This window comes from Grampus griseus, assembly GCF_964374135.1.
Source record: "Grampus griseus genome assembly, chromosome: 18".
NCBI classification, from domain to species: Eukaryota; Metazoa; Chordata; class Mammalia; order Artiodactyla; family Delphinidae; genus Grampus; species Grampus griseus.
The window spans coordinates 65,763,936-65,780,927 of NC_139012.1; the positions used below are offsets into that span (position 1 = coordinate 65,763,936).

Genomic DNA, 16,992 nt, shown 5'->3' on the forward strand with positions numbered 1-16,992 from the left:
CCTTTCCATTAATAAGTGTTTCATGGAAAGTAATTTGAAACTATGTAAATATCCCATTTCTCATCAAACAAGTTTATTTATTTTTATTTATTTATTTATTTTTGGCTGCATTGCGTCTTCGTTGCTGCGTGCAGGCTTTCTCTATTTGCGGCAAGCGGGGGCTACTCTTCGTTGAGGTGTACGGGCTTCTCGTTGCAGTGGCTTCTGTTGTTGCGGAGCATGGGCTCTAGGCGCGTGGGCTTCAGTAGTTGTAGCACGCGGGCTCAGTAGTGGTGGCGTGTGGTCTTAGTTGCTCCGCGGCACGTGGTATCTTCCCGGACCAGGGCTTGAACCCATGTCCCCCACATTGGCAGGTGGATTCTTAACCACTGCACCATCAGGGAATTCCATCAAAAAAGTTTAAAACTTGCTTGTTTGTTTAGGACTCATAGTTTCTTATCTTATTCAATGAGTCATATTATTGCTATTGTTATTTATTTTTATTGTCTTAGACTTGACCTGAGGAAGGCTATCCAAACCGGCTTCTGTGGTATCTTAATACAATTCCATCATTGAGTATTTGCTTTCTTTCTGTCATAGTAATATATTCCAGGCTTATCTCATACTTTTCCCTGCCTACACAGATGTCTACGTATCCATCTATGTATACCAAAAACCATGACCTCACTTCAATCCTTCTATGTCCAATCAACAACACAGGATTCATTTTCATTTTCTTCCTTTCTGTGATTGTAACTCCCTTCTCAAACCGTAAGAAACTTAGTTTTCGTTAGCCCTAATATATTTACTTATTTGTTTAATCCCCTGTATGTAACCTAATAGAAATTAGGCAAAGGATTTGGACAGAAAATTCACAAAAGAGAATACTTAACTGTCAAGAAGCATAGGAAAAACTGCTCAACATCATAGACATAGAGTCCTACTTAAAATGCATCCAATGAAAGAGGTAATGTTATTCCAATAGAATTTCAGCTGACAGAACTTGAAAGAATGGGAAATGGCCACAAAGAATGGGAAATGGAAGGGGCTGGACTTGCCTGAGAAGGCTTGAGCATAGCTGGGGCAGCCTTACCTCAGGGTAGTGAACGTTTTATGAAAAGAGAGAAGCCCCAAACTAGACATGGAGAATTGGGAAGGTTAGAAAGTATAGTCTGTGTCATTGTTTTGCCCATAGTTAACCTTGTGAGTCGACATGACAATGTCATATCTTTCCCTGGGAATTTGTCCTCAGTTCTCCCACCTCCTGTTACCTTGCTACTTCTCTGCTGGACCTTTAAGTGCTTGACAGCATCTCTGATTTCTTCTATATGGTAGACTTAAGGAATAATCAAGGCAACATTTGAGTCTTTCAAAGGATCTTCCAGAATTCTCAGAGCATCTCTAGTTATTCAAGCATTAACTTTCCTATTTGCCACAATTCAGATCACTCTCTCTTTTTTAAAAAAGTTATTTATTTATATATTTATTTATGGCTGTGTTGGATCTTCGTTGTGTGTGCGGGCTTTCTCTAGTTGCGGCGAGCGGGAGCTACCCTTTGTTGTGGTGCATGGGCTTCTCATTGCAGTGGCTTCTCTTGTTGCAGAGCACGGGCTCTAGGCGTGCAGGCTTCAGTAGTGGTGGTACGCGAGCTCAGTAGTTGTTGCACACGGGCTTAGTTTCTCCGGGGCAGGTGGGATCTTCCCGGACCAAGGATCGAACTGTGTCCCCTGCATTGGCAAGCGGATTCTTAACCACTGTGCCAGCAGGGAAGTCCCCAGATCACTCTCTTGTTCCCCTACAAATCCTGAGGTCAAATGTCAGTTACCATGCATCATCAAGTACCATTTTTCTTATAGTAGAAAAATATCCATTTTTGTTGGTTTTTTAAAAGTGGGAAAATAGAGACACAGAGGCCAATTGACTTTTCTTATGCTTGGATCTACTTTACCCATTTATACTCCTTCCCTGGTTCCCGTAGACATTTGAGTTTGAGACTTTTAACTTAAGAAATTTAACATGCCCATCCACAGTGAGCCATTTGGCTAGAAAAAAAAATGAGGATTAAATTAATAAAATTTGAGGATTAAATTTGGATAGAAAAAGTGGCTTAAGAAAAGGAGAAATGGGAGAGTCATTTTATATGTAGCACAAATATGAAGGTATATTTCTAATATTTATCCCAAACAAAGAAACAAGCAAAAGAAGCAGTGAAAAGTGCTACGGAATACAGGCTTTGGAGACGTGTGCACCGTGAATGCAGTGGGGAGCCCGTAGGACAGACTCACAAAGTAATTCCTGAGCCAATCCCTAAAGGATGAGAGGGATTTTTCTTGGCGGAGGGAACTTTATTACTTCATGATGAAGTCTGGGAGTAAATATTGGAACTTTGACGTATTCTTTCCCATTTCAGTTTTTTTTCTTATAGCATTCATTGCTATTTTCCACACTCAAATCCTCACACAGAGGGGTCAGGATAACGTGAGTACATTAAGTCTAACAATCTCATATCAATCACGCCCAACAGAACCACTAGGATTAGAATTTATTATTATTATTTTTTAAATTTTTATTTATTTATTTTTGGCTGCGTTGGGTCTTCGTTGCTGCGTGCAAGTTTTCTCTAGTTGTGGCTTGCGGGCTCTAGAGTGCAGGCTCAGTAGTTGTGGCTCACAGGCTTTGTTGCTCCACGGCATGTGGGATCTTCCCGGACCAGGGCTCGAACCCATGTCCCCTGAGTTGGCAGGCAGATTCTTAACCACTGCACCACCAGGGAAGCCCAGAACCACTAGGACTAGAATTTAAAAGTGAGGAATTTATGAGGTATAGAAAGAGTCCTAGCTTGAGTCCTGGCTCTTCTTCTTCCTCCTTGAGTGACTTGCAGAAGGACAGAAACTCTTAATTTCTGCTGCCTCATCTCTACACTGTCCATGGAGATAATCCCATCTTGCCTGCCTTGCAGGCTGCCATGGAAGTTTAGATGAAGGTACACGAAAACGTGTTTTCACGTGTGACGTGTTCTTCAAATGTGAGGCGTCGTCCTCAAGAACGTCCAGCGTAGAAAAGGACATACAGCAAATAATACTTAAAAAATAAATTTGTTATTTTGGACTACTTGGAACTGCACAGAATTTTGCAAAGATAGAAGACAGTATTCCCATATACCCTTCATCCAGTTTCAGTTTCCCCTCAGATGTTTTCATCTTACATACTGTGGTACATTTGTCAAAACTAAGAAACCAACATTGGCATCTTACTATGGACTAAACTCCAGACTTTATTTGGGTTTCCCCAGTGTTTCTACTGACACCCATTTTCTGTTGCAGGATCCCCATCCAGGAGACCACATTGCATTTAGTTACCACATCTCCTCAGTCTCCTCTGATCTGTGACAGTGTCTCAGCCTCCCCTGGTTTTTTCGTAACCTTGACAGTTCTGAGGAGTACTGATCTGGTATTTTGTAGAATGTCCCCCAATATGGTTTGGTCGGGTGTGATTAGAGTGGGGTGATGGGTTTTTGGAGAGAATACCATGGAAGTGAAGTGTGCTTTGGTCACATCATATCGGGGGAAACTGGAATCCACACGTGGCCAGTAATGTTCATCTAGGTCACCTGGTTAAGGTGTTATCTGTCAGGCTTCTCCACTGGAAAGTTACTGGGTTTTTTTCCTTTCCATACTTCATTCTTCGTGAGACGTTGAGCCCACCCACCCTCCACGGAGTTGGGGAGGGGCTAAGTTCCGCCTCCTGAGTGGAGACGGCGGGGGTGTCTACACATATTATTTAGAACCCTTCTGTAAGGACACTTCGTATTTTTTTAAACCATCAAATAACAAAAACAATACTGATTGATGCAAGCTTCCTTTTTTATTCCCTGCTTACTTAACCTCTGGTAAGAATGCTAAGTTTAGCCTTTCAGCCAACGGCAGAGAATGGGTGTAGGAATGAAGAGTCATTAAAGACCTGGAAGTCCACAAACCAGAAAATACTTTTATGCTAAGAGTTAACTATGTTTGATATAGGCCAGGTCTACCTCATCATCTCCCTGCATATAGTTGACAACTAAAACATGTCATTTGCCATCTGGTTCTACAAGAATGAAGGCACTGGCCACTGCAGTCACTGACCTTCAGCACACCCTGAAAGGAGTTCAGGGCGGAGATCAGGAATGAGGCACTCCGTGCTCTGGGAAAACTGGTAGAGCAGGCCTTCAGGTAGTCAGATACTTTCAGGAGAGATTTTGTGGGAACCTGGATTCTTGCATCTTCCCATACTTAGAAAAGCACTGAAACCATTAACTAAGATGTCTATTCCTTGTGACTAGCAGCAAACTTCTGCAGAAATGTGCTTGGTTGCATGTACCCCCTTTGCCCAAATCACATATACACTAACCCCCCCACCCTTACCTCTTCAGAGCAGTCCCTCAGAGCTCTCTGAGAGGCTGTCTACTGGGCTACATAGTCCTCAGTAGTCCCCAGATAAACCTGAAATGCACAGCTCCTCCATCGTGCGTTTTCATTTCAGTCGACATAGTGAATGTCCCTCTGACACTCCAAGTGGACATGTCCTCCTCATGACGCATTAATGCCCTCGTAGTAGCAATTGCATCACGGGATCCGTATTTTTCCCATCCTTCACCAGACATGGCAAGTATCCTATGTTGCCTTCAAGGTAGAAGATACAGCATTGTTCTTTATCCTTCCCTCCCAGGAGACAAAGCAAAACAGAACCGAAAGCCAGAAACAGAACACCTGTCTTCTCACTCTTTGTTGGCCTCCCTCTCTGTGTGGCTCTCTTTCTGCCCCTCTCCTCCCCCCTCCTCCTCCCTCCCTCTGTCTCTGTCACTCTCTCCCTCTCTCCCCTTCCCAGCCTCTCTTCCTCTCTCTCCCCCTCTCCTCTCCCCAACTCTGCTGTTTATTACCCCCATGACCGCTTCTAATGTCTACCTGTTGACATGGTTGATGTACACTGCTCTTAATTCTATTTTTATTCTTATATCTTCTGTTTCTTGTCACCTTGCCCATGCTCTTTTGCTTTTAACACACGGAGACACTGATCTTTCAGAGACATCACTAGCAAGAAAGCTTTCTCTTTTCATCCACCCCTTCACTCTAGTTGGCGACTCAACCAAGCACAGCATTTAAGAGACAGTCTTTGGCCTTTTGACTCAATGCTAACTGCTGAAAATTAGTTCCCTTCTTTTCTTCTTGATCCCTATTAGTAAAGACCTGGTGTTGCTGGCATATTGGTCACAAAATAGTAATATTTAAGTAATATTTAAGCATGCACACATTCAATTTGTGATAGTTCTTAGTGGGGTCTCTCACGGGGGCCAATAAATAGCACTTTTCTTCCCCAGCTGCAATCTGAACAAACTGAGGGGAAAAAGAGGCAGATGGAGACTAAAATATTATGATTATTACTGATAAAGGCTAAAGTGGAGGATGTGGCTTAGTGAGGGGCAAAGGGTCTGCTAATGGAGCCCAGAACTCAGGAGATTCACCCCCCCTCTCTTCTCAGCAATGGATGAGGGCAGGTCTCCCATGTGGGAGATTCACCTACAAGAGAGAAGCAGCCCTGACCAGCACACTGGCAGGTGGTTTCTCCCTGGAGACACCAGTTGCCCCAAGGGTTTGAATGAGTGGAGAGAGCCCGGGTACATTTCAGCTAGATTTCTCCTGAGGAAATCCAGGGAACTGGGGAAGAGGCATTCCCCCTCTGCAGTTTCACAATTTCTGTAATACGAAATTATTTACTTTAGAAAAATCAGTGTTTGTTAACCCCTCTTAGTATTATAATACCAAATTCAGCATTTAAGTTTGGCTTTCTTCTGTTAGACTGTTGTATTAGTATATTCAATCCTTGCAATGCATCTTATTTTGGTGAAGGAGGGTGGGATTTAAGATTTTTAAAATACTGTAGTACAAATCTTTGTGAGTTCTCTCAGAAGTTATGACACTGGTGGAAAATATTATTATCCACATATACACAAAATTTTTATCTGTTTCTATGGAGACTGTTATATTCCTCTTTCTACATATTCTGGGAAAAGTTTTAAAAATTAGAAAACATAGTTGTAACACTGAAAAAGCCTGAGATGACTTTTGATACCAGAAGAAAAAAGAAGCATAATTTAAAAGTAGCAAAAGCATAACACTGATTCAGTATTAAACATAATTATGCACTGCTTTAAAATGCATACTGGGTCATGTAGCAAAAATATATTATGGACATTTCTCATTTTGATGGTTTAATGTCAAGTGTTTGCTGTGTTAAATGTGATTTAACACTTCACATGTTTTTCTTCTTATGAATGAGTTATTGATTTAAAATGTGTATGCTACTTTAATTCATAAAACGAATGCAGACAGCACCTCTGGGAGCAGGCCACAGACTGTATGCATCTTATTTCCATGAGAGCTTCTGGGGAATATAGTCATACAAATCACTATGTTTAGAAATAGTACATAACGAGACATATGCAATTTCTACAGGGAAGAGGGGTCTTGAGTCTATCAAACACATCCTATCCTATGCTATTTCTGTCCTAGAAAATGAAATAGGCAACCTTACTTCAACAGGATGTTAGGATGGCTGTGGTAAATGTATGTACACAAATGGAAGAATAATCATCCTAAAAGCAATCCATGATCTCATCCAGAGACTACTTGAAATGGAGACCAGGAAATCTGAAAGGTCCCTTGTCCCATGAGATTTTTTTTTTCCCCTACAAATAAGATGGACACCATAGCAATACCTCGTTAAATCTGTTTTAAGAAGGCATTCATGAAGGGAAGGGGTAGTTTAGGAAGGAAGGAAATGGCAAAAAAAAATGAAGAACTTACCATGGTCTCTACTTATTTTAACCGTTTGCTGTTTCTGGGCTGAAAAATCTGATTATAGTTTTTTAGCTAGTGGAACATTTCTTGGGGTATCTCCCAGCCTCTGTTGAGGAACAAATGATCCATTCTGATAATAAACTGATAAACTCCCCAGCCAGGAACAGTTAAGAAAAATCTCTCTTCCTTGGCTCTATATGGAGTCTCTCCTTTCGATATCCACTAGTTCTTTTGCATCTTACATCTTCCTGCATCTCTCTCTTGCTGGTCTGTCTTTGAGGTGTACCTCCCTGTATCAGGCCATTTATAATGCTTAGAATTTCAGTCTCCTTGAATTTCTCAAAGTTAAGACTTTAAGGGGAGACATTTTATCAGCTATCTTCATAGCTATTCCTGTTTCTATTGCCAAGTTGTAAGGAGGGTCCATCTTGTCTAATACATGCTATAGATGAGGAATGCCTACTGCAGCCACTGATTGCTGGAGAATGAATTCTCCCTTGACATCGTTCTGCCCTCTCTCTTCTCTGCTCTGCTTAGCGTCCGTGCTCTAATCCACTTAACTGTGTTGCTAGCTCTTGGACTGCAAGAGAACAGTTAGTTTGAATAGTCTAGCAGGTATTTATTTATTGCTAATCACAGATTTAAACAGCTAAGGGTTGGTTATTGGTCTCACCTAAGGGAAGTCTGAGAATAATGTAGCGGCCTAAGGAAGATACCATGGATCCAGACTCACCATTTTACTCCATCATTCTTAGTATGTGGGCTTTGTCCTAATGCTTTTCACCTCATGGTTGAAAGGTGCCTGCTGTGCTACAAAGTGTACCACATCCATTTTCTAAGGTTGAAGAAAGAGGGTGTGGATGTGATGGGACCAGCATCCCTCCACTTTCCTCTCATTGGCCAGCACTGTCACATGCCCCTCAAATTTCAAGACCAGCTGGGAAATGGAGATTTTAGCTTTCACTGCTTCAATTGGAGAGAAAGGTATGGAAGAAGAGGGTTGGGAAAGGACACTGTATCAGCCAAACTATAGTGATTGCCACATATGTGAACTGAAGAAGCCCCTTTTCAACCAATCCCCGATGGTCAGCAGTTATTGATCCATGGTGTTTCCTATATTTCACTATCATACTCCTTCCCTAATTTCACATAGCACACTTTCTCTGTTTAAAAGATAAATACCCACTCTGTAGGCCACACTAGAACAGGAAAACAATCACAATAATATTCATTTGTTTATGAATTCCCTCAGTTAATGTTCAAATTATTGAGTATCTATCTTCTATTGCCAAGCACTGGGATACAATGTTGACTAATGTGTGTTTTTTTAATCATTGAGCAAATGTCTTATCTGTACAGTGCTTTATCAATTAGAAATGCTTTCAGATACTAAAAAGCAGAAATTTTAAATAACAATGACTTAAATCTACTTACAGTCTATAATTTACTTCTAAAAAATTCAAAAGGTGAGTAGCTCCACAATCTTAGGGTGCTAGGATTTATTTCTGTGATTTTCCTCGTAGTTACAAAAAGGCTGCCACAACTCTAAGCATTTTATTTTTCAATAATGTGTCCAAAAGGCGGCCAAGATGGTGAGAGAACTGTTCTCTCATGCTTCCTTCTTTAATCAGAGAATGCAGTCTTCCCTAGAGGACTCCTCAGCTGATTCATTATCTAGAATAGGGTCATGTGGCCACCAGAAGTATCTAGTGAATAAGAAAGAGGGATTGGGAATTAATATTTGGTAGCTAACCAAGAGTATTGTCATAGATGCTTTATAGCTTTCCACATGTTTTTACATTCATGATCTCATCTTATGACTTAATGGGACTACCGTCCAAACATGCTAGAAACTCAAACCTGGAATAAGAGGTATAAGCAGCATTTGCTATGTGAGAACTTCTGGCTGGGAAGTAATTTAAAGATCCTTTTGAAGGTGCAAATTTAATGCAAGGGTTTTAAAAAATAGTATAATGCATCTTGCCTATGAAGTATGCAAACAAGAACTCAAGGAGTAACACAGATGGCTCGGTAGTTTGGGAAGATAATTGCACGGTGGAATGAAATGAGAGATCAGGATACATGGATTCGAGGCTCAGCTCTGGGTAAGACACTGGAAGGATTTTGAGCCTCTGCTTCCTCATCTGTAAAATTATATACTTGAACAAAATTAGCTGACCCTAAACTTCTTCTCAAATATAACAGCATCTATATAATCATGATGCTAGAAGTCGTGAGGTAGAATCATCTATTTCCAACCTCTTTTTACAAATGAGAGAACTTAGGCCCAGAAAGGGCACCGCTTGTCCAAATTCACTCCTCTAAGTCAGAAATTTGAGTCCTAGTATGTAATACGCTATGCTTTCATGAGTAATTGATACTTCTTCCCGATAGATTAAAAAAGAAAACAACCAGCCTCCTCTGTCTTCATCTTCATCTTAGGCAGAATCTCAATAGCATTTACTCTGTTTAATAGAATGCAGATAATGAGATATTTTTTGAAGTCCACCTTTTAGCTGTAAGGTCTCAGCCAAATGACTTAACCTCTCTGTAAAGTAATAACTGTACCCCCTTCATATTTTTCCGCTTTTCTTTTGAGGACTAGATAAAATAGTCTATTAAGGAGACTTAGTGTTGGGACTGAGACACAGCCAGGACTTAAATCTCAGCCAGCCATCTCGGTGCTTCAAACTCCAAATTGAGAAAGTGTCCTAGACCAATATCCACAGTGGGCGTGTGGAGGGTGAGTCCCAATCTCACTCTCATTATTTTGTCTTTATGGAGTCATACCTTCTACCTATACATGATACAGATCTGAAGGCTCTGTGTAATAACTAGGTCATGATACATAACAGAAAGTCAGGCCAATCATTATTAACACAGTCACTGAACTCATTAACCAGTGACTTGTACAAGACAAATAAAAATAAATCAGAGCATTTGATCAGGGATTCTGATCACGGAAGGGATGCAGGGGAACAGGGAACCATCGGACATTTTATTGAAACAGGTTTTCTCAACCTCAGAACTACTGATATTTGGGGCTGGATAATTCCGGGGGTCTGTCCTGTGCCTTGTAGGGTGTTTAGCAGCACCCCTGACCTCTGCCCACCAGATGCTAGTTCATGATAATCAAAAATATCTCCAGACCTTGCCTAATATCCCCTGGGAGGGGTCATACTCTCCCTTGAGAACCACTGTGAGAAAACTTGATACTACTGTGCATTTTTTTCTCTTTCTGGGAGGCTTATCCGTTTCACCATATTCTTAAAAAGGTCTATGACCTCATAAAGGGTTGGAACTAATTACACAAAGCCTTTCAAAATAATAATGAAAGAACGCACATCTCCAGCTATAATAAAAAAAAAGTACTCTACCATGGCTAATTTAAAGGGTACAATTTGAAAATTTACTATGAAATATATACCTACCCAGTTATTAACTTTCAACTGCTTTGAAAAAGCACAAACTGTACTGAGGAAGTAGCTCCTTCACAAACTGCTATTCCCAGATGGCAGGATTCTTAAAATACCGTCTTCAGCAGAGACCCACAGTCTACTGAATGTAGCTCTAAATTTCCAGAGAGGTTAGCGCTAATGACAAGAAAAAAAAAACAAAAACCTTAAGTCCAGAGGGGAAATCAGAATCCGTGTTTCTCAGTAAAGAAGTTCAATGGCGGTATTGATTGCAAAATTGATTGGACGGAGGGATGGAAGAGAAAGGGGGGAGGGGAAGAGAGAGGAGAGGGGGAGAGCGAGAGAGGCAGAGACAGAGAGAGAAAGAGGAGGAGAGAGGGGGACAGACAGGGAGAAATGCTTCGAGAGAGGTTCCTGAAGAGGATGTTTCTTGGGGGAGGCTCGCTGTCATCTCCCTCTGCTTTCTCCCTGGCTTGGCTGGAAAGGCGGCTGCCTGACGGAATCCCTGAGCCTCGGGTTCTCTGCTCTCGCCTCTCATTCCCACGCCCACACTGGCCCTGTTCACCCCCTTACAAAGTGACCACGTGCCAAGAGCTCCTGAAAGCTCAAAAGGGTCACCGCGCCCAGTCTCTGAGGCGTTCCTTTCCATCTCCGTCTCCTAAAGGCGGTCGGAGACCGGAGCTTAAACCCCAAATACCAGACCCCCGAAAAGCGAACAGGGAGCGTGTTTCATCTTCCAAGCCCCTGGCGAGCACCCGAGAGGACAAGCAACTTTCGCCCCTACTTCTCGGTCTCTGCCTCCGCCACTCTCGCGTTGGAAGGAGTCGCGGGGCCACGAAGGCGGGAGAGGGCTCGGGGCTGGAGGAGCCCAGACAGCCGCCCGGGGGGTGGGAGCAGACCCCGGCGCTCGGCGGCCGCGCCCCCCGCCCCGCCCCGCCCCGCGTGCTGGGAGGGTCCCCGCCTTGGCGCGCCGCGCCCTCGCCGCGTCCGCTCCGGGTCCCGGCGGGCGCGAGGGGAGGGGACAGGAGAGAGAGGAGGGCCGGGCGGCGGAGGGGAGGAGGCGCTGCGTGCCTCGCCTGCCAAAGGCAGATCCGCCCCTCCGCCCGCGAGCTACAGCGCCCCGCGCGCGGCCACAGCGCTCCGCCCGAGCCGCCGCCAGAGAGCCGCGGGAAGCGGGGCTGCACGGGCGGCGGCGTCGCGCGTCCTCCCGGAGCCCTCCGCCTGCTGCCGGCCCCTGCTCTCCCTCCCGCGTCGGGCCCGGGGGCTCCGCGGCTGTTAGGGACCGCGGCGAAGAGGGAAGGACGGTCTTGCGTGCCGTGGATGCTCCGCCCGGGAGAGACAGCAAGTTGTGAGTGCGCCCCGGCGCCGGGAGAGAAGGTGGCCGCCGCCCGCCAGCCATGTGAGTCCCGCGCGCGGCTGCCCCGGGGCGCGGGCTCCGCTCCTTTTTTCTCCGGACGCCGGCGTTGGGCTGCTCCCGGGCTTCGGACTTCCTGAGCTGGGCTGCCGGCCGGCTCTCCCTGCCCGCCGCGTCCGCTGCTGGCGTCTGCCTCCGGAGGGTGCTGCCTGCCCATCCTCATCCGCTCCCTCCGCGCGGAGCCGGCTGGAAAACGCCCCTCTCCCGCTTTGGGGGTTGAGGGATCCTTGTGTGTCTTCGGGGTGGAGTGGGGGAGGCCTTTGCCGGGGGCTGGCTAACCCCGGGGCGCCTTGCCCCAGCGCGAGGTGAGGGCGGTCTCCACCCCACGTCCCCGTGCCACCCGTCTTCCCCAGCCTCCGGGCCCAGCAGACCAACTTCAGCCGCTAATGCTGATGCTGACCGCAGTTGACAAGATTAAAAAAAACAAACAAGTAGCCGGAACTCCCCTGGAGTGACACACTGGGGTGGAAATGGGGTGGTGGGTGGGAAGGAAAGGGCAGGGGCGAGGGTTGGGAAAGGAGGGGGTGGGTGACGTCAAGCTGGAGTTAAAAGAGTCCTGGGGACGGAACTGGGGTGCGTGGCTCTGGGCTTATGCATTCGCTGTGAAAAGTGTGGGAAGTGGTTCTGGAACTCTTTCTCAGAGGGAGGGAGGTATGGAAGTGAATGCACGTGGAATCACTAGAATGACTGGGGATCGATGTAGAGTCCTGGCAGGTGTGGATTCTTTTTCAGATTAGATAGTGACACTCGTTCAGCAGTAGAGATGGTTCCAATAATTTAATTGGAGGCCGTGAATCAAAATTGCAGGTATGAAAATAAGCCGTACGCAAGCTTTCTTTCGTTGACACTAGAAGCTAGTTGAGATTGAAGGCATTCACAAACGCTACTGAATGAGGACTGGGGATGCCTAATAGTTCCATCCATTCTGTATGCCTGGGCAGTGTGTAATTGTGATCCTAGTTATTTTGTTCGGGCTCGTGCAGAGTGTTAATGCACCTAAAGGGACACAGAGAAGTTGCGACAAGTTATGAGCATGCACTTGCAAGCCAACTGAACAAACCCCGGTATGGTTCATTTTATTATGACATTCGGAATTATGTTTACTGCCGGTAAATATGCTACATTACTTTTAATGTGAGTATATGAAATGAATTCACTGGCTTGGCAAGTAGAAGTCATGCATTTCTTTAAGTGCATGAGTTAATTTGGGGACATTTATAGGAGATAAAGACATGAAAAAGGTTTGAGCCAGTCTGACAACATTTGAATTACGGAGAAGTTTATAGAGAGAAGGGATTCTTCTCACTTTTGAAGTATGGAGGCATCTTTGTTTATTCATTGAAAGTTGTAGACCAACTGAATCGGTGTTAATCGCATTTCTAAAAACATTTAACTTTTAATATTTCTTATGGTTTTACCAGGGACCATCTTCCTTACTGCACAGGATGGGAAGTTGATGCCCAGTAGGACTGAAGATCCGTTCTGTTAATAGACACTCTCCCATCACAGAACTGTGGATTACCTGTGGGTCCCCGGTGGTTTCACACCTTCACTCCCTCCTGCAGACCCAGAACAGTTACTTTGGGTCCTCTTTGCCCCGTCTGGTGAAAGATGGCATCCAGTCTGACTTGCACCGGGGTCATCTGGGCTTTGCTCTCGTTTCTTTGTGCTGCCACCTCCTGCGTGGGGTTCTTCATGCCTTACTGGCTCTGGGGATCTCAGCTGGGCAAGCCTGTGTCCTTCGGTACTTTCCGGAGGTGCTCGTATCCCGTGCACGATGAGAGTCGGCAGATGATGGTGATGGTGGAGGAATGTGGGCGCTACGCCTCCTTCCAGGGCATCCCCAGCACAGAATGGAGGATTTCTACCATCGTGACAGGCCTGGGCTGTGGCCTCCTCCTGCTTGTGGCGCTCACCGCCCTCATGGGCTGCTGTGTGTCGGAGCTCATCTCCCGGACAGTGGGAAGAGTGGCTGGAGGAATTCAGTTTCTGGGGGGTAAGTGACTTCGCTAAATTTACATTGTTTACTGGAACCCCAAAGCAATATTGAAAGTTGTGTTCCAGTTATCTACTGAGATTATGGTAATTGACCCTTGGAACGCTCAGGGGACATAGGCTCTGGGGACAGATTGCCAAAGTCAAAGATGCTTTACAACTTCAAGAGCTCTTAATTCTGTACATCCTTAAACATGGACATCATTGGCCTGCTCAGTACCACATCTGTGAGGCAGTAGTGTCTAGGTTGTTTATAATGTAGTCCAGGAGACGGTCTGGATTTTATAGCTGCTGGCTCTTTATGATCAACAACAAGCAATTACAGTATCTGTGTCTTTCTGGAATCCTCAGGTCTTAGGAGATGAACCCTTCATAGAAAAGTAGAAAAGGTTTTTGAGTCAACATTGTCATCATAAGCCTTTTATCCTTTTTGGTGGATGTAAAATTGAGCCCTGCCCCACCTTAAACTATATTTCTAAATAAATGATGACTGTTTTAAATGAGAGATCAGTTTTACATGAACAACTATGAATTCAACCATGCCACAAAGATAGGCTTCAGTACCTTGTTAGGGCTGAACTTCTCCCGGTGCTTTTGCTGTGAAGGAGAAAAAAAAAAAGAGTATTTAGCAAGTGATGTGTGTTTGTTTCAAAGGGACTGGCCAGTCTCACTAACACTAGAAAAGATTTGATTTTTACTTGGGTTGCCTCCAACAAGTATTGCTTCAATATCTCTGGTCATATGGTTTTAATTATACTTCATGTATTTTCTGCTGTGCCTTTCACCTCCATTTTTCAACCTGACGGGTTGAACTCGTGTGATTTATAGTCTGCCTTGGTGAAATAGGACAACCTCTGTAGATAGTACAGAGTTCAAGAAAACAGGAAGCCAGGAAAACGTATAAAATGTATTCGTAACTTCATTACAAAGTAAAAGTCTGTTGCTCTTTCATTGGGTGTTTTCTCATGGTCTTCGCTGAAAAATGCAGAAGACAGAACATTAAAAATGGAGAGTTCTGGAGTAGAGTCTATATTGGAGAAACCCCAACAGATGATTTCAGATGATTTAATATAAAACCTTCAAGTAACATTTTGGGTCAGAAAATTCTTGTGCTAAAAATTCAAGTGGCTGAAAGTTTTGCGTTTCTGAGTCAGAGATACGTTGTTTGCAGTTCTTGATTTCCTTACCAGATGTAACTTTGTTCTCATCTGTTTTTTCCCGCTGGTCTTGCATCCCACTCTGCCCTAGGAGGCAAGCTGGGGGACTTACTATCCTTCCTCTACTGCTTCACTGTTCAGCATTGAGCACAAGTCTTGCGTGTGATGTGTGGATTCCTACAGAAAGACAGTACAGTAAAGCTATTAGGCAGTATAATGAGGTTTTTGTAGAGAGTGGAAATACAAACCCAGAGTTAAAAACTTGTTGATACCACAGATTTGAAGAATAGGACTAATGCCAGGAATATTTTTAAGGTTTTTCTCCTTTAAGAATAAACTTGATTTGCTGTTTGCGTTTCACTTGGCTCAGGAAAAACACTGGGGCGGTTTCTTTTTCTCCTCTTCTGGTAAATATTCCTTTTCCTTTTCTTCTTCGTTTTAGGGCAGGGACTACTGTTATTTCTGGCAGAACAGGAAAGTGCTTACAAAGAGAAATCAGTTTTTATTGATTACCTTTAAACGTATAATGAAGGAAGGCAACAGGAAGTAAATCTGAGACTGGTGAGATTTATAGATTTGAGGGAATTCTAAAGAGCTAAATGTTCTACTTTACATAAAACTCAAGGGGAAAGGCCATTGGGGAAGTCATGTATACTTTTTAAAGGACTGTTTTTTCCTTAGTATATGCTTTTCATGAACTCTGGTTTGGTAAGAGTTACTGACATTGAGCTGAAGATATAGGTTATTATTAGCATTCCTCAAATCCTGGCAGAAACTAATTCTGAATGTAAAACCTAAGAGGGCTTTTCTGATTCGAGCCTTTTGAGGGCCCGAGTAAGTAAATACATCCCATTACCCAAGACAGTAGTCATTTCAGAATTAAAAAATAACTTGAATTACGGAAAAGGTTTTGAAAAATCTGCCATTAAACATTACCATTTAGTGATAGACCAGTTGACCAAAAAAATGCTTCAGAAAGAATTACTCCTGTTGTTCATTTCATAATTGTTTGAGTTTTTATTCATAAGAAAAAGTGGTAAATAATTTTATTTTATGAAAGTTTTCATAAAATGGGTGGGTTTCATAAAGACTGCAAAATACCAAACCACTGGGTTCTATGAATTCCGTCAATGGCCATGCTTCCGAAATACAGTCAAAGTGCAGGGCACTCTGCTATAAGGCGGATTCTTGTACTAAAAATGATTCACCCAGAAAGGTTATGTTTAGCTAAAGTTAGGATTGCTCCAGAACAACAGGAAACAGGATAATGGCAAAGTACAGAGGCATCCTACTTAAACATGCCTGCTGTGTCTGGAGTTTGCACATATGGTGTAACATCAGGCAGTAAAACCCCTGCAGTACTTTGGAACTAGTTAAAGGACAAAGTGTCAACCTTCATTTTGAATTGTCTTGCTGTGGTTGGTTAGAGGTCAAAATGTCACCTGTAAACGGGTGGAACAACACAGAATGGGACTGTTGTCCATGGACATTTACTACCTATAAAAGAAATACTTCAAGGAATCAATGACTTCTGCCTTTCTTGTGGTAACTTGAGCATAAACTTTAATTGCCACCATCTCCATCTTATATTTGAAGTCATGTCTTGGTCATAATTTTTAAAAACGAGCCTGGGTTGAATTTTACCCTCAATTGAATTTTTAAAAGGCATGTAGAAAGCCTTTGAGAAATATCACGCATAATAAAAATGTTAACATGCAGAGATTATGATAATGGTGTTATGAGAAGATAGAGGTTGTAATGTTGTTTTTGTTTGTGGAACACAAAATCATGTGCTTTCAAATACTGTTGTAGTCATTAAGTACTTTAACAGAATTTTTGAAACTTCATACCAAACTTTTGACGTACGTGTTAGTAAAATATCTTACTTACACGCTCTGTAAGCGAAGCATGTAAGAACGCAGTAAAGACATATTAAGGCTATCTTAAGTTCTGCCCACTGGTGCTTGCAATTGTCAGGGTCTGAATTTGTAGATTTCATCTTTGGAAACTGCTGGCGCTCTAACGACGGGGTATGGAAAAGAGTCCCAAATTGGTATCATTCCACATTTAGTTTGGATGTGAGTCACATATATGTATAAAATGAGTGTAGACTACTAATCAGTGGCAAACAACTACCTTCCCAGTGTAGATACTGCTCTGTCCTGAGAAGCCAGGGGAGACCCATCTCCTCAACT

The 16,992-nt window shown here is 43.5% G+C and overlaps 1 protein-coding gene across 2 annotated transcripts in view; it reads left to right on the top strand.

The window, feature by feature from the left end:
- Positions 1-11,388: 11,388 nt before the first annotated feature.
- LHFPL6 (LHFPL tetraspan subfamily member 6) overlaps positions 11,389-16,992 on the top strand; it is a 224,312-nt gene continuing 218,708 nt past the window's right edge. Inside the window, exons 1-2 of one of the 2 annotated variants that reach the window (XM_082675805.1) lie at positions 11,389-11,630; positions 13,067-13,641. In XM_082675805.1, the coding sequence (XP_082531931.1) occupies positions 13,257-13,641 (385 nt within the window). In that variant the 5' untranslated portion in view covers positions 11,389-11,630; positions 13,067-13,256. Of the gene's footprint in view, positions 11,631-11,917; positions 11,951-13,066; positions 13,642-16,992 lie in introns of those variants that run through there. The other variant, XM_082675806.1, reaches the window with a different exon arrangement.